The following is a 23,306-nucleotide window of genomic DNA, read 5'->3' as shown; positions in this document are numbered from 1 at the left end:
TTCTCCAGGTGCCTTCGTAAGGCACTTGTCCCTACGTGAGTGTTGGCCTTTCCACGGCTCAATTTTTGTTGGCAGAGCGAACAGATGGCTTTGGTCCGATCTGAGGCACACACATTAAAAAATTTCCACACCGCTGAGCCACCCTGGGATGTGGGCACTATGGGGACCTCAGCAGCTGATGCTGAAGGGCAAGTTGGCTGGCTGTATATAGGTGGCGATACATGGTGCCGGACTCTGCCACCAGCTGTTTCTGACGAAGAGCTGCCCCAGCTTCTTTCAGCAACTTCTCTCCTCCTACTACTCTCTGACTCCCCCTCTGAACTGTCCCCCTCTTCATCTCCTCTATTAGGAACATACAGAGGATCCCTATTACCGTCATCATCGTAGTCATCCTGCCCAGCTTCGCTTGCCTCAGACAAATCCAAACTTGCACCATCAGTAGGTCCTTCATCCTCCTTACACGTTACATCCATAGTGTTGCCGGGTAACTCAAATATATGAGCTGGTGAAAATTCATCTGGCTGTAACAACAATGGCTGTGCATTAGTGATTTCACCACTAAATAATTCTTGCGAAGTGTCAAATGCAGCGGAAGTGGTGCTAGTAGTAGCGCTGGTGGCTGAGCAAGATGAGGTGTTCTGTGTCGCTAAATACTCAACCACGTCCTGACAATCTTGGGAGGTGATGGGACGTGCCTTCTTCCGAGCACTGTACTGTGGGCCAGGTCCACACGAAATTACATTTACAAGACCTGCCGGGTGGCCTTCCTCTGGCTCTGGCACTACCTCTTCCTCTACCTGTTTTGTCCATATCGGGTATGCACGGAGTGGTATCTCACACTGCGTGCACTCACGTAGGTAGGTGGGTTCACTTAACTGCACAGGTATGCGCACTGATGCGGTGGGTTCACTGAACAGAACAGGTATACAGTGGCGGGTTCACAGAACAGGTATGCAGTGGCAGGTTCACTGAACACAACAGGTATGCAGTGGCGGGTGCACTAAACAGGTATACAGTGGCGGGTCCACTGAACAGAACAGGTAAGCAGTGGCGGGTTCACTGAACAGGTATACAGTGGCGGGTCCACTGAACAGAACAGGTATGCAGTGGCGGGTTCACTAAACAGAACAGGTATACAGTGGCGGGTTCACTAAACAGAACAGGTATACAGTGGCGGGTTCACAGAACAGGTATGCAGTGGCAGGTTCACTGAACACAACAGGTATGCAGTGACGGGTTCACTGAACAGGTATACAGTGGCGGGTCCACTGAACAGAACAGGTATGCAGTGGCGGGTTCACTAAACAGAACAGGTATACAGTGGCGGGTTAACTAAACAGAACAGGTATACAGTGGCGGGTTCACAGAACAGGTATGCAGTGGCAGGTTCACTGAACACAACAGGTATGCAGTGGCGGGTTCACTGAACAGGTATACAGTGGCGGGTCCACTGAACAGAACAGGTATGCAGTGGCGGGTTCACTGAACAGGTATACAGTGGCGGGTCCACTGAACAGAACAGGTATGCAGTGGCGGGTTCACTAAACAGAACAGGTATACAGTGGCGGGTTCACTAAACAGAACAGGTATACAGTGGCGGGTTCACAGAACAGGTATGCAGTGGCAGGTTCACTGAACACAACAGGTATGCAGTGGCGGGTTCACTGAACAGGTATACAGTGGCGGGTCCACTGAACAGAACAGGTATGCAGTGGCGGGTTCACTGAACAGGTATACAGTGGCGGGTCCACTGAACAGAACAGGTATGCAGTGGCGGGTCCACTGAACAGAACAGGTATGCAGTGGCGGGTTCACTAAACAGAACAGGTATACAGTGGCGGGTTCACTGAACAGGTATACAGTGGCGGGTTCACTAAACAGAACAGGTATACAGTGGCGGGTTCACTGAACAGGTATACAGTGGCGGGTCCACTGAACAGAACAGGTATGCAGTGGCGGGTTCACTGAACAGGTATACAGTGGCGGGTCCACTGAACAGAACAGGTATGCAGTGGCGGGTTCACTAAACAGAACAGGTATACAGTGGCGGGTTCACAGAACAGGTATGCAGTGGCAGGTTCACTGAACACAACAGGTATGCAGTGGCGGGTTCACTGAACAGGTATACAGTGGCGTGTTCACTAAACAGAACAGGTATATAGTGGCGGGTTCACAGACCAGGTATGCAGTGGCAGGTTCACTGAACACAACAGGTATGCAGTGGCGGGTTCACTGAACAGGTATACAGTGGTGGGTCCACTGAACAGAACAGGTATGCAGTGGCGGGTTCACTGAACAGGTATACAGTGGCGGGTCCACTGAACAGAACAGGTATGCAGTGGCGGGTTCACTAAACAGAACAGGTATACAGTGGCGGGTTCACAGAACAGGTATGCAGTGGCAGGTTCACTGAACACAACAGGTATGCAGTGGCGGGTTCACTGAACACAACAGGTATGCAGTGGCGGGGTCACTAAACAGGTATACAGTGGCGGGTCCACTGAACAGAACAGGTATGCTGTGGCGGGTTCACTGAACACAACAGGTATGCAGTGGTGGGTTCACAGAACAGGTATGCAGTGGTGGGTTCACAGCACAGGTATGCAGTGGTGGGTTCACTGAACAGGTATACAGTGGCGGGTCCACTGAACAGAACAGGTATGCAGTGGCAGGTTCACTGAACAGGTATGCAGTGGCGGGTCCACTGAACAGAACAGGTATGCAGTGGCGGGTTCACAGAACTGGTATGCAGTGGTGGGTTCACAGCACAGGTATGCAGTTGTGGGTTCAATGAACAGGTATACAGTGGCGGGTCCACTGAACAGAACAGGTATGCAGTGGCAGGTTCACTGAACAGGTATGCAGTGGTGGGTTCACAGCACAGGTATGCAGTGGTGGGTTCACTGAACAGGTATGCAGTGGTGGGTTCATAGCACAGGTATGCAGTGGTGGGTTCAATGAACAGGTATACAGTGGCGGGTCCACTGAACAGAACAGGTATGCAGTGGCAGGTTCACTGAACAGGTATGCAGTGGTGGGTTCACAGCACAGGTAAGCAGTGGTGGGTTCATAGAACAGGTATGCAGTGGTGGGTTCACAGCACAGGTATGCAGTGGTGGGTTCAATGAACAGGTATACAGTGGCAGGTCCACTGAACAGAACAGGTATGCAGTGGCAGGTTCACTGAACAGGTATGCAGTGGTGGGTTCACAGCACGGGTATGCAGTGGTGGGTTCACAGAACAGGTATGCAGTGGTGGGTTCACAGCACAGGTATGCAGGGGTGGGTTCAATGAACAGGTATACAGTGGCGGGTCCACTGAACAGAACAGGTATGCAGTGGCAGGTTCACTGAACAGGTATGCAGTGGTGGGTTCACAGCACAGGTATGCAGTGGTGGGTTCACTGAACAGGTATGCAGTGGTGGGTTCACAGCACAGGTATGCAGTGGTGGGTTCACAGCACAGGTATGCAGTGGTGGGTTCACAGCACAGGTATGCAGTGGTGGGTTCACAGAACAGGTATGCAGCCAGACAGGAACAAGTTAAGCCTAACTAATCTTTCCCTGAGAGACAGTCTGCAGCAGCTCGCCCTACTCTCACTAACGCAGGCAGCACACGAGTGACCGTAATGGCCGCCGCTGCCTGCCTTATATAAGGGGGGGTGGGGCTCCAGGGGCTAGTGTAGCCTAATTGGCTACACTGGGCCTGCTGACTGTGATGTAGAGGGTCAAAGTTGACCCTCCATGTGCAATATGGGGCGAACCGAACTTCCGCAAAGGTTCGCCTGCGGGACGCGAACGCGAACCACTGAAGTTCGCATGGAACCGTTCGCAGGCGAACCGTTCGGCCCAACTCTACTACACACCTGGCTACTTATGGAACATATACACCTGGCCACCTATTCTGTGGACATCTATACACCTGGCTACCTATTCTGGGGACAACTATACTCATGGCTTCTTATACTGGGGACACTTGTAGACCTGGCTACCTATGCTGGGGGTACCTATTGTGGGGGAACTGCTGTCAGATTATCTGCATTTTTGGGGAACCGCTGTTAACAGATTAAGTGTATTTTGGGGAACAGCTGCCAGATTATGTGTATGTTAGGGGAACGGCTGCTGCCAGATTTCGCGTATTTTGGGGAACTGCTGCCAGATTGTGTATGTTTGGGGGACCACTGCTGCCAGATTACATGTATTTTGGGTGTTACGTGTATTTTGGGTGATCCGCTGTCAGGTTTCGTGTGTGTTGGGGAACTGCTTCCAGATTATGTGTATGTTAAGGGAACGGCTGCTGATAGATTTTGCGTATTTTGGGGAACTGCTGCCAGATTACATGTATTTTGGATGTTATGTGTATTTTGGGTGATCCGCTGTCAGGTTTAGCATATTTTGGGGAACTGCTTCCAGATTATGTGTACTGCCACATTGTCTATTTTGGGGGAACCACTGCCATATTATCTGTATTTTGGAGGAACTTCTACCAGATTATGTGTCTTTTTGGTGAAATGCTGTCAGACTACATCTATTTTTGGGGGATACACTACGGCCGAGCTCAAACTTCCCCGACCTTTTACATCACTGCTAAGGTCATGTATATTTGGCCCCACCCATTACCACGCCCGCATTATGCTTGGTCACGCCCATTTTTTGGCACAAAGGTTTTCGGAATGAGTCCACTCACTTCTTTTCCTAGGACTAGATCCCTGCATGTGGTTCTAGACTGCTCCAGCGACTCAGACTACATGTTTCGCCAGGTGTGTCTGAGCTTTCTCAAGGCTGTCTGTCAAAGAGGATAGTCCTCTGCCTAGACGCAATATTTGCAAATTTTAACATCACGTGCGTTTGGCTGGCCTAGAAGTGTGGAGATTAAATCCTAACTATCTGCACTGCTCTCTGTGTGCAACCCCCCAGGATTTATATGCATTGTGCCTGCTTGGTCCTAAAACCTGCACTATATCTGTCAGAGAACATATTCTAATAAGTCTGATTTTGGATCTGTCGGTGTGTGATTTGCATACCATGCCAAGATGTCTGATCCATGTTTCCACGTCTGATGTCATTAGTTGTATAAATACATACAATGTGATCTTATCATTTGCTCGTGCTTAGGGCCTGTCTTCACTTCTGTGCTATGTGCAATGCAGGTGGTAACGCACGTGTATGCGTGGGAGCACGTACACGCGCCTATTCACATGTGCACAGGGGCAGCAGCGCTGCTTAACTTATAGAAACATCCTGGAGCCATTAAGAGGCTCCAGCAGGACATTTTAATATGGCTGCTTGTCTTTAAGTGGTTAATCCCCCCTCCACTATAGTTAGCCAGATATGTCTCTGTTCCCCCCCCCCCCCCACCAGTTAATCAGATGTTCCTCTTTATCTCTCCCCCAAAGTTAGCCAGTTGTGTCTGTTCCCCCCCCCCGTAGATAGCCAGGTATGTGCCTCTGTATGACCCCCAAAAGCCAGGTGTGCAGGGTTGCGCCCCCCCCCCCCCCCCCATGCAGAGATGGGCACAGGGAAGCTTTACAAAGTAATGATCTCTCACCTGACCTGGTTCCAGCGGTGATCAGCCTCACTGTGCAGAATGGGTCGGGTTACGGCTTGATGATGTCATCAAGCTGGGACCCGATCCATTGGGCATAGTAAGGCTGACAGTGGTACTGTATGGAAGGGATATAAAAAGTAATGACTCGCACACCAGCCACAACGAGTTGCATAAAGATATGTATTAAAGTTGATACACAAAGCCCCAGAGGGCAGATAAGCTCATATACATCAAATAAACATCAAAGACAGCATACAAAGACAGTATACAAAATGACATACAGTGGGGTGGAACAACAAAATTCCACTGAGAACAGACAACCTCCTTAGGCAGCGTAATGCTCAAGATTGTTAGCAGTGAACAAATAAGCTTTGTATAGACCTGAACATAAACACAGCAAAGTATTGTCCCATGGGGATTAGTAATACCCTGACAGCGCCGTTTCGGGATGTCCCTTCGTCAGAGGGTATCAGTCAGAGGCTCCTTAGGCTGCTGCAAAGTAGTCCAGCGTACAAACAAATTTTATACCTGTAAAGATGAGGCACGCCCGCTATGGACACCCGGGCCGGCCCGACTGGCGTCAATGACGTCACGCGGCGGAAGCCGCGTACGTCATGACGTCACTTCCGGATTCTCCGATACCCGCCGAGCGCCACCAACCATGATGGGGCGGCTGTTGCCAGCTCCATCATGGCCGCCGCGCATGCGTGGGCGGGGATGGAGGTCAGGGACTCACACCATAGTAAGAGACAATAGCTGGAGGCAAACGGTGGTGTGTTGAAGAAGTCCAGAAGTGGGTCTTGTATTGTACGGTGCAGTGTCCATAGAACAGCGGTCTCGGCAGTGCCATCTAGTGTTACAAATGAAAAAATAAACCAACATAAGTATACATATAAATAGAAGCGGCCATAGAAGTCCCTTAACCTCCCTGGTGGTAAGCCCGAGCTGAGCTCGGGCTATGCCGCGCAGGGGGAGATCTCAGCCCCTGGTGGGGCGATTTTCATGCTGTAAATTGCTGTGCGCGCAGCCAGCACTTTGCTAGCCGCGCGCACAGCTTGATCGCCGCCGCTCTGCGGCGATCGGCCGCACGCAGCGGCGAAAGAGGGCCCCCACCGCCAGAGCCCTGCGCTGCCCGGACCAATGAGTTCCGGGCAGTGCTATGGGCTGGATCGGAGGTGTCTGACATCAGGACGTCGGCTGACGTCCATGACGTCATCCCGATCGTCGCCATGGCGACAGGAGAAGCCAAACAGGGGAACGCGTTATATACGCGTTCCCCTGTTTGCTATAGATGCCGGCGACGATCGCACTAGAGGGACACATGCGCCCTCTAGTGGTGTTTCATGTAGCTACCACTCTGGTAGCTTTACATGAAACAAAAAAAAAAAAAAAAAAAAAAAGTTTTTTTGCCAATTTGGCAAAAAAAATTAACTGCCAGGGAGGTTAAAGGGAACAGAGCACATAAAAATTTGTAATAGAAAACTCAGTGCATACAAGCACAAGCAGAGAGATAACATGTTAAACCATCCGCTCAGCTGAAATACACAGCGAGCGGACCAGAAACACCAATATCAGTAATCTACAGCCTATTTGAGAAAGGGAACCAAACTGGCATCCTCATTCATGCCATGGGGGTACCTACTGTCCAATTTATAGATCCAATACAGTTCTCTCTGCATTAACTTCCTCTCCCTATCTCCTCCCCTATACGATGGGGCCACCTCCTCCACCACCCTGTACCTCAACTGAGTGACAGAGTAATCCCCCTTCAGAAGGTAGTTCAGGAGAGGGCTGCTCAGGATCAAACAGGTCTTTTTTAGGGGCCCAACCGAGGGGCAAAGGAGGAAGAGAAAGAGGACGAGGCGGGGTAGGAGGCAACGCAGATCCCAGGATCACCAGGAGCCAAACTCAGGGGAGGAATTGATAGTTAACTTATCCTCCAACACACTCACAGAGACCGAGAAAAAGGTACTAGGTAGAGGATTGGGTTTTGTCCCTACCCACTCAGGCTCATCACTTGAATTAGATTGTGATCTTTTTAATTTTTTTAGGACTCTCCGAATTAAAGCCTTCTTCTCCAAACCCGATTCCATCAGCAAACCTCCTCCCATTGGGTTACATTCATTCCCCCCGGAAATCGATCTGAAAATGTGCAGGGCCAAAAGTAAGTGGCTTCCACCAACCACATGTCATGCTGTGGAAACTTTTATTAGCATGGTACAACATGACCTTGCTAATGTCGGGAGGCCTGCTCGTCCAGCCCACTCTAATTTATCTTTACAAGAGCGTAATGCTTTACATACCCTATGCTCTGATCCTGGGTTGGTCATTAAGCCTGCCGATAAGGGTGGGGCCACTGTGGTAATGAACTACACTGACTATAGAAGGGAAGTTATGAGACAGCTAAATGACCCCAATGTCTATTTGAAACTTACAGGTGATCCAACTATGACTATCAAGCAGGAGACTGACGACCTAGTTTCTCATGCTTTAGAGGTTGGCATTATCACTAAACAATTACACGATTTTCTCTCGACTCCTTTTCCTCTCACTCCTCTATTTTATGTTCTACCAAAAATCCATAAGAGCCTGGTGAATCCACCTGGGCGACCAATTGTGGCAGGAACCAACTCCGTCTTTCAACCCCTTGCGGTGCTATTAGATCAAGTTCTCCGCCCTAGGGTATCCTGCATGCGATCATTTCTTCTTGACACCACACACTTTCTTTCCAGAGTCTCCAACTTCGGGTCTTTCCACTCCTCAATTCTTCTCTGCACGATGGACGTCACTAGCCTCTACACCTCTATCCCTCATGACTCTGGCATTGGTGTTATTCGTGACAATCTCAGCCAGATGAACCTCACCCATGAGTTGGTGGATTTTCTTCTGAGGTTGCTGAACATGGTGCTCGCCTGTAACTACTTCCGGTTTGAGGATCATTTTTTCCAACAGCAGCAGGGCACAGCTATGGAGAGCAATGTGGCCCCCAGCTATGCAAACCTGTTTATGGATGCATTTGAACATAGGTATGTCTATACGCATCCTCTGTACCTCAGCCAGACTTTGTGCTGGTTGAGGTACATAGATGACATCTTTTTTATATGGACCGGCAGTGAAGAATCCCTGCTATCTTTCAAGGATGACCTTGATCACTATCTCCCTACCATTTCTTTTAGCTTGGAGTATAGCCGGTCTGAAATACACTTTTTGGACGTGTCTGTGACGTTCCGTGAAGGTGTCTTACATACCTCCCCTTACAGGAAGCCCACTGATAAAAACACCTATTTACAAGCTAAGAGCTATCATCCTCAACATCTCAAAAAGGGACTTCCTTACAGTCAATTTTTACGGCTGTGACGGATTTCCTCAACTGATGACGCTTTTTATAGTGAGGCGGGCACTATGTTCGACAACGTCAGGAAACGAGGTTATGATGAGCAACTCCTTTCTGAGGCTCTCATTAGGGCCGCAGATAAGGACCATTCTTCTTTGCTTACGTGTAACCCTAGGCCTGACTCAAAGCACATTCCTATGGTTCTAACCTACTCACCTCTATCTTTACAGGCACAGAAAGTGGTACGTAAACACTGGCACGTGTTGCACAGTGACCCTACATTGGGAGAAATATTTCGTGAACCTCCAATTTGTGCCTTTCGAAGATCCAAAAACTTAAGGGACTCCTTGATCCATGCCAAATGTGCTAAGCCCACCACTGGGCTTACTATGGTGTGAGTCCCTGACCTCCATCCCCACCCACGCATGCGCGGCGGCCATGATGGAGCTGGCAACACCCACCCCATCATGGTTGGTGGCGCTCGGCGGGTATCGGAGGATCCGGAAGTGACGTCATGACGTACGCGGCTTCCGCCGCGTGACATCATTGACGCCAGTCGGGCCGGCCCGGGTGTCCATAGCGGGCGTGCCTCATCTTTACAGGTATAAAATTCGTTTGTACACTGGGCTACTTTGCAGCAGCCTAAGGAGCCTCTGACTGATACCCTCTGACGAAGGGACATCCCGAAACGGCGCTGTCAGGGTATTACTAATCCCCATGGGACATTACTTTTCTGTGTTTATGTTCAGGTCTATACAAAGCTTATTTGTTCACTGCTAACAATCTTGAGCATTACGCTGCCTAAGGAGGTTGTCTGTTCCCAGGGGAATTTTGTTGTTCCACCCTACTGTATGTCATTTTGTATACTGCTGTTTTTGATGTTTATTTGATGTATATGAGCTTATCTGCCCTCTGGGGCTTTGTGTATCAACTTTAATACATATCTTTATGCAACTCATTGTGGCTGGTGTGCGAGTCATTACTTTTTATATGTTTATGTAGGGCTGTCTATGCAGTCCGGTTTCCAGACTCAGCACCCACTTTGTTGTACTATATGCTTTATGAATGAATTAGGTGTGCAAACCTTCATTATTCAATTACTGTATGGAAGGGAGCCCGATCGCCACTGGAATAAGTCAGGTGACAGATCATTATTTTGTTATCCTCCATGCCGCCCGAACGCAGAATGTGGGGGTAATTACAGTGGAAGTGGGCAGAGGGAGGGGGGTTAGACTCCAGTGAAGGGATCCTTGATTAGTGTAGTTAGGGGGAGGGGAGTTAACAACCCCAGGTGTGTGCTAGCATGTGCGCTGTGCTCATTGAATGGAAGTTTCTTATATTCACATTGTGTGGCTTTCAAGAGCCACTTACAACAATGTGAATATACCGTAGGTAAGTTACAGACTGCTGTTTTGCCACCCAGCCAAACTAAGCCATAATCTGGCATCAACGAGAATGATTTTTGCGTTATGTATGGCAACAGCAGGCTTTGAATCCAAACCACACACAACACCAAGATTTTATTTTTGTTGAGATCTTTTTATTTCATATTTATTTTCCTAAATGGGCTTTTAGGCAATTGCATTGGTTTTTTGTGAGGTGTAAAATGTCCAAACGCCTCATGGCTCCATGCACATCTTTATTTCTCAGGCTGTAGATTATGGGGTTTATCATAGGATTAAACATTGTGTAAAATACTGCTACCATTTTGTCTCTGTCCTCTGTGACTGAGTTGTTTTGCATTATGTATACTAACATGGGTGCCCCGTATAAAATAGCCACCGACACTAGGTGGGGGACACATTTGGAGAAAGCTTTGTATTTTCCTGTCCGAATTCTCACAATAGCCACAATGATTCTGTAATATGAAGTAAGAATTAGGGAGAGCGGGGCAAAGAGGAAGAGTGCACTACCCACCAGTCTAAAGATGATGAATGATGAGATGTCACTGCAAGAGAGTTGCATTAGCAATGACGCCTCACAGAGGAAATGGTTGATGGTGTTGGGACCACAATATGTTAAGCTCAGGGTAAAATATATGTCTATAGTAGCTACTGTGCAACCAATCAACCATGATGTACTAATCAACCACAAACAGACTGCGGTGTTCATAATCATTGTGTAATGAAGAGGATGGCAGATAGCAACATAACGATCATAGGCCATAAAAGCCAGAAGGATGAACTCAGTTTCACCCAGAAACAAATAGAAAAAGACCTGAAAAGCACAAGCAGTGAATGAAATACTTTTCTTATGGGAAAGAAGGTTGGCCAACGTTTTGGGTACAATTGTTGAGGTGCAGCAGATGTCCAAGAAAGACAAATTGGCCAGGAAGAGGTACATGGAGTTGTGTAAACGATTGTCAACCCTCACAGCCACTATGAGGAGAAGATTCCCTGCGAGTGTGATTATGTAAGCAACCAGGAACATGTAGAACAGAACGATTTGTGTTAGAGGGTCTTCTGACAGTCCGAGAAGAATGAATTCAGTTACAGTGCTTCGGTTTCCGATATACATCTTTACAAACCAAACATGTCCTTCAGGATTGTATTGTTTCATATAATGTCTTCAGCTTTGTCCTCAAGTATTCACGATGGAAAGAGGATCTTCTGTTATTGCATATCATAATAGTGTGAGGGTAATACTGACATTTTTCCTTGTTTCAAAAATGTTAAAGCTCTTCTACAGAAAAACAGGTGGACATTTCACAAGATTATTACAGCCACGACCTGTAAAGATCGACCTAAAATGACTATCAGGAAACAGAAACAAGTTGTAATAAAAGGTTTATCAAGAAGAGTAGAGTTAAATCTGTAACATTGCTTTGATTTTCCTTTACCACTATGCACCTGGCTCTGTAATCTTTATGTGCGTCCATAGAATCCTGATTTTGCTCTATGGATTTAATTCACAAAACTTATTTCATGAATCATCCTGCCTTACTTATTTTTCACCTTAAAGGACAATTGTACTCACTTTGGAGGAGAGTACTCTGGAACCCTTAAGCTGGCCACTAACGGTCCAATTTCTAGCGAAAAATCGTTCGGGCGATCAGAAATTCTGATCGGATTGGTTGTAAATAATCTCCATTGGTGGACACAATCGATTATGAACGAGTGAAAAAAATGTCGCCCGAATGAATTTTCGTCGAACGAAAATTTGGATTTTCTTGGTGGTCGTGATAGATAGGAAGAAATGATTGGTTAGTTGATGGTGTAGTGAACAATTTTTCGTCCGATCAGAATTTCTGATCGCTCGAATGATTTTCAGTAGAAATTGGACCGTTAGTGGCCAGCTTTAGAGCAGGGTTGCCCAAACTTTTTAGACCAAGGGCAATATCACTGTTTTTGAAAGAGCTAGGGGGGCAAACTAACGAAAATAAACACAATTTTTGTGTAATGCTGGGGGGCATACTTTTTGACCACCCAGCGCAACAAGGCTAAGTAGCTGGATGATGGAAGAGGCTACACAGGTTGCCCAGAGAAACTGCAGCTCTAGGCTTCCGATATCACTACAAATAAGACACAATGGCAGCGCAGTGCGATGTTGCGCTGCCTATGGTCTGAGTAACCAGACAAAAACGAACAGACTGAACGCTTGCAAGACTAAGTGCTGCCCTAGTGATAGCAAGCATTCAGACAGGTACAAGACAGGACTATAGAATGGAGCATAACTAGTAGCAACCGCAGCTCACAGTCACGTCCACAGAAGCAGAGCAAGCTGGTTAACAACCAGTCACCAGCAAGCATCCACACAGGCAAGACTACAGGAAAGAACATAACTAATAGCAGATTTGATCACAGTGATTGATTCGGCTGTCTATCGTTGACAGATTGCGTTAGTGTATGGGCACCTTAATTCTTAACCCTTCACTGTCCCTTCTACTAGCATTCTTTCCAGAATAAATCTTTTTTACTTTTATTTTTTTTGAATTTTGCGATAGTGGTCTTTTAACAGAACTTAATGCTGAAAAATGAATAAAGTAAATCACCAGAATAATAAGCATATTACTCCCTTCTCTGTCAGGGGGTCTTAGGTGTCTTTCAGGAAAGATTCAGTCTGGATGTCTAAATAGCTCTCAAACCACCTATTTTTATACACATTGGATCCAATATGGCTTGCTTATTTGAAATTTCCCCTCAATCTTTGGTTCTGATTGGCTGAAATCTCTTTACGTCAATTTTTATCTTCTTTTGACTACCTAACCTTTACGCACACATGAACAAAGGTATGTAGGCATGCCGATGCCTCTAGTTACAGTACCTGGTGACTGCATCATGCAAAAGTCCATATAGACAAGCACCACCTTGTAAAAAGTATAGCTCTTTATTCGAAAATCCGTAAAGCACACCTGAAGTGAAAATAAATTATATAATGAATTGTATGTGTAGTACAGCTAAGAAATCGAACATTTGTAACAAAGAAAAAAGTATTGTATTGTCTTCCAGTACAGGAAGAGTTAATAAAAAACTTCAGTTGTTATCTATGCAAAAGAGCTTTTCTGAGCTCTTCAACCCAACTTGGTTGAATACAGTCCTGTTTTCTGAAGCACTTAAAAAACAAAGAAACAGTAAGAGGCAGACTTGATATAAAGTTTTACTGCAGGAAAGTTTAAAGGGTCATTATTTCTGCTTTCTTTTATCGATTAAAACAGAGTACCCCAACCCTGTCCTCAAGGCCCACCAACAGTACATGTTTTGCAGAAAACCACAAACCTGCACAGGTGAGGTAATCAGTGTCTCAGCAGAGCTCATAAACTACCTGGATTTCCACAAAACATGCACTGTTGGGGGCCCTGAGGACAGGGTTGGGGAACACTGACAGACGACCATATTCTATTATATAAATACTTAATAACAGAATAACATAAATACTTAAAATTCCCCATGAAAATATGGACTATTCCAAAACCTGACATTTCTGTCATATTTCTACTACCTACTTTAAGTGACAACAACATAGGAGAAAAGTTAGTTATGGCCCATTCTACTCTGAAAGAAACATACTTCTTATTCTACATACTGTATTTACATGTATTTTTAAATTCTACATTTTTTTTTAATAGTGGTCCTTTAAGTACAAAACATTTGTGTAGCAGGGATTTATGTTTATTTCAATTTATTTCAATTTCATTAAGATAAATTAAATCCCCCTTTAAAGGGCCGCTATTGCTAAAAACTGTGAACTTTCAAATGTACGTGTATGCATATGTTTTACATGTACATTTGTAATACGCACTATAAATTTCTTTTTTGCCTACATTGCTGTTGCTTACAGTAGGTTATGACAGATCTGACGGGTTTTGGACTAGTCCATATCCTCATGGGGAATCCTCAGGTCTTTCTTTATTTTCAAAAGCACTTAAAGAGCAACTGTTGCGAAAATCTTATTGCAAAACGCCAATGAACAGTCATGGTGAACACTTCCCGCACAAGGCTATTGACTTCCATAGCCGGTGGAATTGTACGTGTTTTGCCAATGCGTACCATAGCACCTAGAGTGTTCCCTACTTAAAGAGGAACTGTTGCTAAAATCTTAAAATGTAAAACATATACAAATAAAAAGTACATTTCTCCCAGAGTAAAATGAGCCATAAATTACTTTCCTCCTATGTTGCTGTCACTTACAGTAAGTAGTAGAAATCTGACATTACTGACAGATTTTGGACTAGTCTATCTTCATAGGGGGGGTTCTCAGGGTTTTCTTTATTTTTAAAAGAACTTAGTGAATGGCTGTTTCTCCGTCCAACTGCCAAAATAGTGTGCAGTGAGCAGGGAGGCTGTCCAGCATCTTTGTATAAGTCTTTTTCAGGGAGTGTCTTTATAAAGAATAAAGGTCACGCTGAGAATCCTCTATGGAGAGATGGACTAGCCCAAAACCTGTCAGTAATGTCAGATTTCTACTACCTACTGTAAGTGACAGCAACATGGGAGAAAAGTAATGTATGGCTCATTTTACTCTTGGAGAAATGTACATCTTATATGTATGTGTTTTAAATTTGCCAAAATGTTCACGTTCGCAACATCACTAGTGCGAACCCCCTGGAAACCCCAACATGAAATTCACTGCTCTTTCTTTTGATATAAGTAAATTTACACTACCGTTATGTTGCTACATTATCTGTCATTTACTGCATTTAAATGTATACTTTGTTCCTATCGTAACTTTAAAATCGATTTTCTCCAGAACTATAAGGTATTTTTTATTTTCCTCTTGTACCCACGGCTCTCCCTAACATATCCTGTAAATTTGGGGAGTCTAGCTTGTAAGGGGGCTGTGCTATTAACCACAAAAATCGGCAGCTATTAGGCGAAAAAATAAGCCAAAATATTCGGGCAAATTTTCGCTTGTGGAAGCGAAAATTGTACATATTTTTGCGAAAATAAGGCGAAAAGAATATTAACATTTTCGTTCATCACTGCCGCTCAGCTGCAGTGTTTAGAGGATGAAACTCATTCAGATTTCATTCCAATTTAATCCGGAGCTCATTCCTGGTCAGATTTTTACAGCCTACTGTAAGGCCCGGTTCACATTAGCGTTCCCTGTCCGGATCCGTCTGATCGGATCCGGACCGTATACTGTACAAACGGAACGGATGTTCCGCATAGCAATGCAAATTCTATGCGGCCGTTCACACGCATCCGTTCCGTACGGACCAGAGCCGGACCGGTTCCGGACTCCGGACACTTTTCCAACACACGCTATTTTTAAGGTCCGGATCATCCGGCCGACGCACCCGGACCGGAGCCTGACTGCACCGTCCGGCAATAGAAACCAATGGGGTACGGAAAGCACAGAACACACTGGCTATAAAAACCGGACGTTCTACCCCACTTCCTATGCGTAGTGCAGCGGCCATTTCGGATAGGGACACATGGGCCCAGCATTCCTGGAGTGGAGCAGCAGTGACTTTGTGCTGGAGCTGTTTGGCAGTATGTCGGACGTGGAGGTGAGGCCCTACACAGTGGAGAACCTGATTCTACCGGTGCAGCTTCTGCTGACCTCCCACACCCCAGGAATTTATATAGTGTGTTAACTCTTAAAAAAAAACGGATCCGGATCGCAGCCGTATTCATACCTGATTGAAAACGTATGCAAACGGAACGGATCCAGATAGGAACCATACGGGTCCGGTCCGGTCCGGATCCGGTCCGGACATCCGGTCCGTTTTTCCCAAAAACGCAAGTGTGAACAGCGATGTAGGAAAAAAATAGTGTCAGCGATGTAGGAAAAAAATAACTTATAGTGCATTTTACAAATGTAATACACATGCATACACTTACATTTTAAATTTCACAGTTTTTAGCAATAGTCTTCCTCTACAAGGGGATGTAAATAATATTCTATTTCTATAAATCTTGTATTCTTTTCTATGTATCTTCTACTGCTATGAAATTGAAATAAACATAAATCAGTGCTACACAAATGTTTTGTACTCAAAGGAACACTATTGCGAAAAAATTGTAACATTTTAAAATATATGTAAACATGTACAAATAAGAAGTATGTTTCTTTCTGAGTAAAATGAGCCATAAATTACTTTTGTCCTATGCTGCTGTCACTTACAGTAGGTAGCAAATATCTGACAGAACTGACAGGTTTTGGATTAGCCTATCTCCTCTGGGAGAAGGTATGTTGTTCTTTACCAAAGCACTCCCTGATGCAGGCCAACCCCTACCTGTTTGAACACTGCTTTGGCAGTTGGACAGAGTAACTACCATTCACTAAGTGCTTTTGAAAATAAAGACCTGAAAATCCTCCATGAAGAGAAACACTTGTCCAAAATCTGTCAGATTTCCTAGGTTTTCAATACCTGCTATAACTGATGTATGTCTCATCTTACTCTGGAAGAAATATATTTCTTATTTCTATGTTTTCACATGTACACATTTGTTTCAGAGTAAAATGAGGCATGCATTACTTTTCTCCTATGTTGCTGTCACTCACCAGAACCAGGTGAACACCAAATTGTTACTGCCTACTGTAAGTGACAACAACATAGGAGATAAGTAATGTACAGCTCATTTTACTCTGGAAGGAATGTACTTTTTATAAGTATGTGTATGTATACAGTTACAATTTTACAATTTTTCTTGATAGTGGTCCTTTAACTACTAAATTGATATAATGTGGTAGATCATTTTTATTTATTCATTTTAAAGTTCTCCCTTTTAACCTCTCAATGCTTTATCTTTCACTCACCTGATAACTGACGTGATGATTAGTATAATAAAAGTAATGATAATAACAATAACACCAACAATACAGATGGTGGATGATTTCCAGTCCTGGCTGATTTGTAGATAAAAAAAAAAAACTTTAAAAGTTATCTTAAAAGCTCTTCATATTTGTGTTCATTTTCTTCCAAATGAAGCCCTGACGGAATCCATGTTTCACATATAGGGCATCTGAATGCTGCAAATACAGCGGAGGGTTCATTTTTAAATTAGCTGTCGTTCCCTCCCGGGGATAACTTGCTTTGACAAATGGTCCCTATGGAATATGTTTTTTTCTTCCTTGGAAAACTGATTAGTTGTAACAGTGCCAATCATACATTCTAGATTATGCTATACCATATATACTGTAATGATTAAACTAAAAACAAAAAATTCAGTAACTACTCCTTGTTACAAAAAAGAACATTTGAAAACATTTCCAAGTAATCCCTGTGAGTAAAATTGTTTATTTTCACTGCAGAAATCAGAAGAAGTTTGCTCATCTCTTGTCTTCAAGAAAGGAAAGAATCTTTCCATGTGCCCTACCCCCCCCCCCCCCACCCCACCCCCCACCTTTGTTGAATGGGCACATCGTACTGGCAACTTCAGCTGAAATGAAAGGGGGCCAACCGAAGACACAGGCACAGGGAGATTATTGTCTTGGCCGATGACCAAACTTCTACTGCTCTCTGTAGTGCCAATTTTACACACAAGGAATACTTGGAAATGCTTTCAAATGTTCTTTTATGTAACCAAGTTTTGGGAGTATAAGCCCATTTTAAGATGACACCACTTAAAAGCCAAAGCTATTTTTTAATGTAGGCTTTTTGTAGCGTATAAACTCAATTATCAGCGGATCTGAGTGTAGGCCGACCTCCCAACTTTTACGTAAGAAAACCTGGAAAAAAATGATTGACTTTAGTATAAGCCAAAGGTAGGAAATGCAGCAGCAGGAAGGATGCAGGTAGAATTTTAGGGGGAATTTTAGTGATGGCTGTGTGTGTTTCCTTTAATAGTTACTACATTCTGACATACACAGTAGTATAGAGATGAACGTGTACATACCTTTAATAAGGACAGCTGTTGTTTGCTGTCATGTTGGTAGCATCCATATTCTTCTTTTAGAGACCTTGATCTTATTTATGAACAGTTCATTGGCACACTGAACTCATATGGTATTGACTTTCCCATGTAATTAAATGTGCCTGGTTCACATCCACGCGCTGCGCTGAGCTGCGTTACAAAAACGCAGTGTTGCATGCATTTCTGTGCGTTGAGCTGTAAAGTGCACATCAATACAAGTGAATGGGTGCGCTTTTTTAGCGCATAGAAGCTCATACCAGCGCAAAGAAGCACATGCGGTTTTTACCCCTATTTGGAAAAAAAACATTTACATATGAAAACAATGCTTTATTGACAACTGCTACTGCTACAATAAGCAAAACGTGCTTAAAAAAGCACAACGCACTGAAACGCGCGCTAGAACATACACAAGCGTATGTGTTTTTATCATGCGCTTTTACACGTTTTTCAACACACCCAATGTGAATGAGGTCTTAGCCTAACTGACTCCCTTGGCAATGCCCAACCCTTACCGATGCCCCGGCCGCAATATCCACCAATACCAATGGCTAACACTAACTTACCTAGCCTCACTGCAATCCACGCCAATATAACCACCACCTTCACCGCTGAATGTTCCCTCCCTTACACTAACTAACCTGTGCTGGCAGCCCAATCCTAATATTTATTGATCGATACTGGTGCCCAAATTACCCCCTGGGCATTACGATAGTGCAATTAATATTGCAGTCTATGCAGTGCCTATTTTAACATGGCCCCCAAATTAACTGCTTCATACCCAGTAATGGCATCAAGAGATAATAGTGTTATCTGTTCACCATAGATTTGGTGCAATTAGGTAGGCTTCAACTCCAGAGAACCTATACACCTGGTCCCAACATGTACTGTATATACTCATGTATAAGCCTAATTTTTCAGCATAAATATGGGCTGAAAAGTTACCCCCCTCGGCTTATATGCGAGTCAGTGGAGCTAAACAGATGGTGGAGCAGGTTTTGTTACTGGCAGAGGAGCGCAAGGATCGTGCACTAGTGATCCTGCTCTTACCAGCTTGTGCCCTGCTGTGTCTGTGCCCCCCATCCCCTGCAACATGGTGTGCAGAGTGCGCTGCTCAAGACTACCTGTGTCTCCTGGCTGGTGGAGTGGAGCGTGCCAGCAACATGTCAGCGGTGCAATGATCGGGGATTTTTCCTGTGTGGCAATCAATGTGTCTCATATCTATGACGCCATCTAGAGGCTTCTTGAGACACAGCTGTATGATCCTGAGACACACCTGGTAACGGGGAGGGAGGCTGACTTGTACTGAGGTAACATGTGGCTACTGTGGAGGGGGCTATATTGGGGAGGGTTATACGGTATATGCGAGTCAACCACTTTTTCCTGGTTTCTGAGGGAACAGTGGGTACCTCGGCTTATACACAGGTCAGCTTATATGCAAGTATATACGTTAAACATTAAAGAGAACCGGAACTGAAAATGAAAAGTCAAAATAAACATAATCACATCATACTAACCTCCAGTGTAGTCTATTCATCAATCTCTTTCTCCTCTCCTGTGTCCTGTTTGTCCACTGTGATCAATCGAATTCTCTGTCCTCCATTTTGAAAATGGTTATTACCCCATAACAGCTTCCTGGTCAGCACACTGTTAAACTGTAATATCACCCACTTGAGCCATACATGGACATTGCCTTGCACATTCAGTTGTAAATGGCAGCAGCTGATATATAACTGACAGCAACTGGTATATTTCAGTTCTGACAAAATATTGTCAGAACTAGAAGGGATCACTGTAAGAAGAAAATGGTGAGCTTCTGAGAGGAACTGACAGCAACGTTAGTATGTAATATTTATTTGCAGGTACATCGTGTGTTTATTTTAAATAATTTTACTCACTTCCCTTTAAGAGTCGATGGCCAAGTCGATAAAGAGTACATCTTTTGAGTTGATTTGCTCTGTTTCTGTTAGACATTCTACCCAATTATGTCTGATCTCCTGTATGTCTTATTAGAAAAGCTGATCATACACTATACAATTGCACCACTGATTAGCACCATGATGGACCTACAATCGACATCACAATCTACATCACTAAGAACAGCCATTGCCGATTGGGTTATGTCATTCACAGGTCGAGCAGGTGCCAATGGAAAACACAATTTTACCAAATTTTCATCTAATTGAATGTCTAATTGGGCAAAAAAATATTATTATATAGCTATGCTAAAGTGAGGCAAATGGGATCATTGATAGAAGATTTGGTGGAATTGGTGGGATACTTAAGAAAACCTGTACTGAAAATAAAAGTCAAAATAGGCATACACAAGTAATACTTACCATCCATGTAGTCTACTCCTCAGTGTCTTTCTCCTGTCCTGCGTCCTATTTGTTCACTGTGATCAAGGGAATTTTCCGTCCTCCATTTTGAAAATGGCCATTACCCATAACAGCTTTCTGGTCAGCACACAGTTAAACTGTAACATCGCCCACTTGAGCCATAGGGAAACATGGACATTACCTGGTACATCCGTTTTCCTCTCAGCTATAACTGACAGCAACTGATATTTTACTGACAGCAACTGATATATTTCAGATCTGACAAAATGTTGTCAGAACTGGATGGGATTATTGTCAGAAGAAAATGGTGAGCTTCTGAGAGGAACTGATGACAAGGTAACTATGTAATGTTCATTTGAAGTTACCTCATGTGTTTATTTTAAATATTTTTACTCAGTACAGGTTCTCTTTAGAAAAAAATGTCAGTTTGAAAGATGGTGGCAGATTGGAGTTTCCAATAAATCACACTTCTTTTTTTTGTTTTTATTTTTTTTTTGTTGTTTTTTTTTTGCTGTGCTTTTTTTTTTTTACAACATTAAAGTGAACATGAAAGGTGAGTGTGATATGGAGGCTGCCATATTTATTTTCTTTTAAAAAGTAACTGTTGGGCATAAAGTGAAAAATCAATTCTTTATTTTTATCTGGTAAACAAGTAATAAGGATGCTAACCAGGCAATCCAAAAGTTAACAATCACTATTACTTTTATTGTTGATAAATGATCATTCCCCAGTTTACCTGACTCTTATTTGGTACACACAAAATTTGGTACACAAAAAGGAAGTTGCAGGGCATGCTGGGTTGTCCTTTTTTGCTTCTCTACTTTCCCCTCAGACTTAACTAATGCAGCATGATTGGCTAAAGCCTCTTTCCCTCCTGCTTTCCCCTCCCACACTGATTGGCCAATATTTCTCATGCTGAGACAATGCACTTTCTATAGTAGAGGGCGGGCAATGCCTAAACAATCAGGCAGAGGAGAGTAAGGGAGGAAATGACATCAGGATTGGCTTCATAATAGCCACAGTTAAAATGGGAAATGCTAAGAAGGATTTTCTCTTTTTTTTACTGTAAAAAAATCACTAAAATCCAAATGTGGACAGTGCAATACATACGTTATGTAAATAGAGCAAGTATTTATCTAGTTATATATGTGTTTTTTTCTGAAATAGTATGGCTTGACAGCTCCTCTTAAACAATCCTTTGTTTGGTCTCGTCTGGTTGTGCTGAGGGAGTTTTTACTTCATTACCTCCAAATAAACAATTCCATGTTGTTCCATCTCATCAAGCGGCTCTGGGGACATTTCTGTAAGTTTGTTTTTCTTTATTTTGTCTGTTATTTTAACTAACCCCTCCAGCTCCCCAGAGACAGCAGCTGAAGATCTCTCTGAAAGGTTTCATTGAGAGTCTCCGTTCCCTCAAGGACCAATTTTGCTAATTAGTAATTTTGACAATCTTTATTCTCAGAGGGTGAGGGTGAACTCTCCGGTAATTCTATGTCCTTAGAGAAACTGAATTCATTTGCCCTCAAGAAAAAAAATCCAAGGGAAGCACTTGGGTCTTTGCATCCTCTCATATCTCTCATTAATAGAAATGTTCAATTGAATGCTAAATCTCCTTACTTTGCTGCAAGTTTGTTGTAAATAGCATGCAGCGTGAAAGTGGGGCAAGCAGTTGTAGCAGCTAGGTAGGCAAGACACAGAACATTTATATCACACTTTTCTCCTGGCGGACTCCAAGCACCCCAGCTGCAGCCACTTAAAGGACAACTGTAGTGAGAGATATATAGAGGCTGCCATGTTTATTTCATGTTAAAGAGACTTTGTACTCTAAAATTCTTACAATAAAAAGCATACCATTCTATCCATTATGTTCTCCTGGGCCCCTCTGTGCTGTTTCTGTCACTCCCTGCTGCAATCCTGGATTGTAATTGCCATTTCTATGCAGTGTTTACAAACAAAAGACAGTAGCTCAGTGTGTGAGCCATACAGAGTGTGCAGGGGGCCTGGAGAGGGTGTGTATAGCTTCTATCCAATCACAAGCAGCACAGCACATCCCAGCCTGACTGCCTCAGCCCGACAGAGCCGACAAAGGAGAGAAGATTAGATCATATAACAGCCACTGTGCAACTAGGAAAGGCTGCAGTTAGACAGAACACATTAGAACAGACATAGGAACTTATAGAATAGAAGAAATAAGGCTCAACATTTTGTTACAGAGTCTCTTTAAGCAATACCAGTTGCCTTGCAACCTTTCTGGTCTGTTAAGCTGCAGTAGTGTGTGAATCATGCCAGAAACAAGCATGCAGCTAATCTTGTCAGATCTGACAATAATGTCAGAAACACCTGATCTACCACATGCTTGTTCAGGGTCTCTGGATAAAAGTTTTAGAGGCAGTGGATCACCAAGGTAACTGGTATTGCTAAAAAGAAAATAAATATGGCAGCCTCCATATAACTCTCAACTCAGGTTCACTTTAAAGTGCACCCCAGGGGAAAATGACTTTTTTTTAAGTAGCCCGTGGTTGTCTGTAATATTTAAACATTTGCAAAGTAGGTTGAATGTTTTACGGTCTCTAAATTCGTGGCAGTCTATTAAGTGTCCCAAAGTTAGAAAAGATCAGTAGTTCATGTATATTATCTCTCCCTGCCCTCAGAAGCTGTATTCTGTCAGGAAAACATTTATGGCTGTAATGTGCTTATCAGTGATGTTTACAGTATTCCGGGATGTCTCTGGCTAGAAATGAACTCTTTCAGGCAGCAACATAAAACAAGTAAAACAGCCTGGTTATTAA

The 23,306-nt window shown here is 44.0% G+C and overlaps 1 protein-coding gene across 1 annotated transcript; it reads right to left on the bottom strand.

Annotated features, from left to right (window-relative positions):
- Positions 1-10,433: 10,433 nt before the first annotated feature.
- Positions 10,434-11,399, bottom strand: LOC137504612 (olfactory receptor 2D3-like). The gene has a single exon (XM_068233195.1). It carries the CDS (start codon positions 11,397-11,399, stop codon positions 10,434-10,436), a length of 966 nt encoding a protein of 321 aa, XP_068089296.1.
- Positions 11,400-23,306: the final 11,907 nt, after the last annotated feature.

Source organism: Hyperolius riggenbachi, chromosome 4 (assembly GCF_040937935.1).
Source record: "Hyperolius riggenbachi isolate aHypRig1 chromosome 4, aHypRig1.pri, whole genome shotgun sequence".
In the NCBI taxonomy this organism is placed as follows: Eukaryota; Metazoa; Chordata; class Amphibia; order Anura; family Hyperoliidae; genus Hyperolius; species Hyperolius riggenbachi.
The sequence above is the reverse complement of the archived record's forward strand: the minus strand, read 5'-3'. Positions and strand labels throughout refer to the sequence as shown.

Coding starts and splice junctions, on each gene's coding strand:
- LOC137504612 (XM_068233195.1), bottom strand. CDS start 11,399: ATGTATATCGGAAACCGAAGCACTGTAACTGAATTCATTCTTCTCGGA.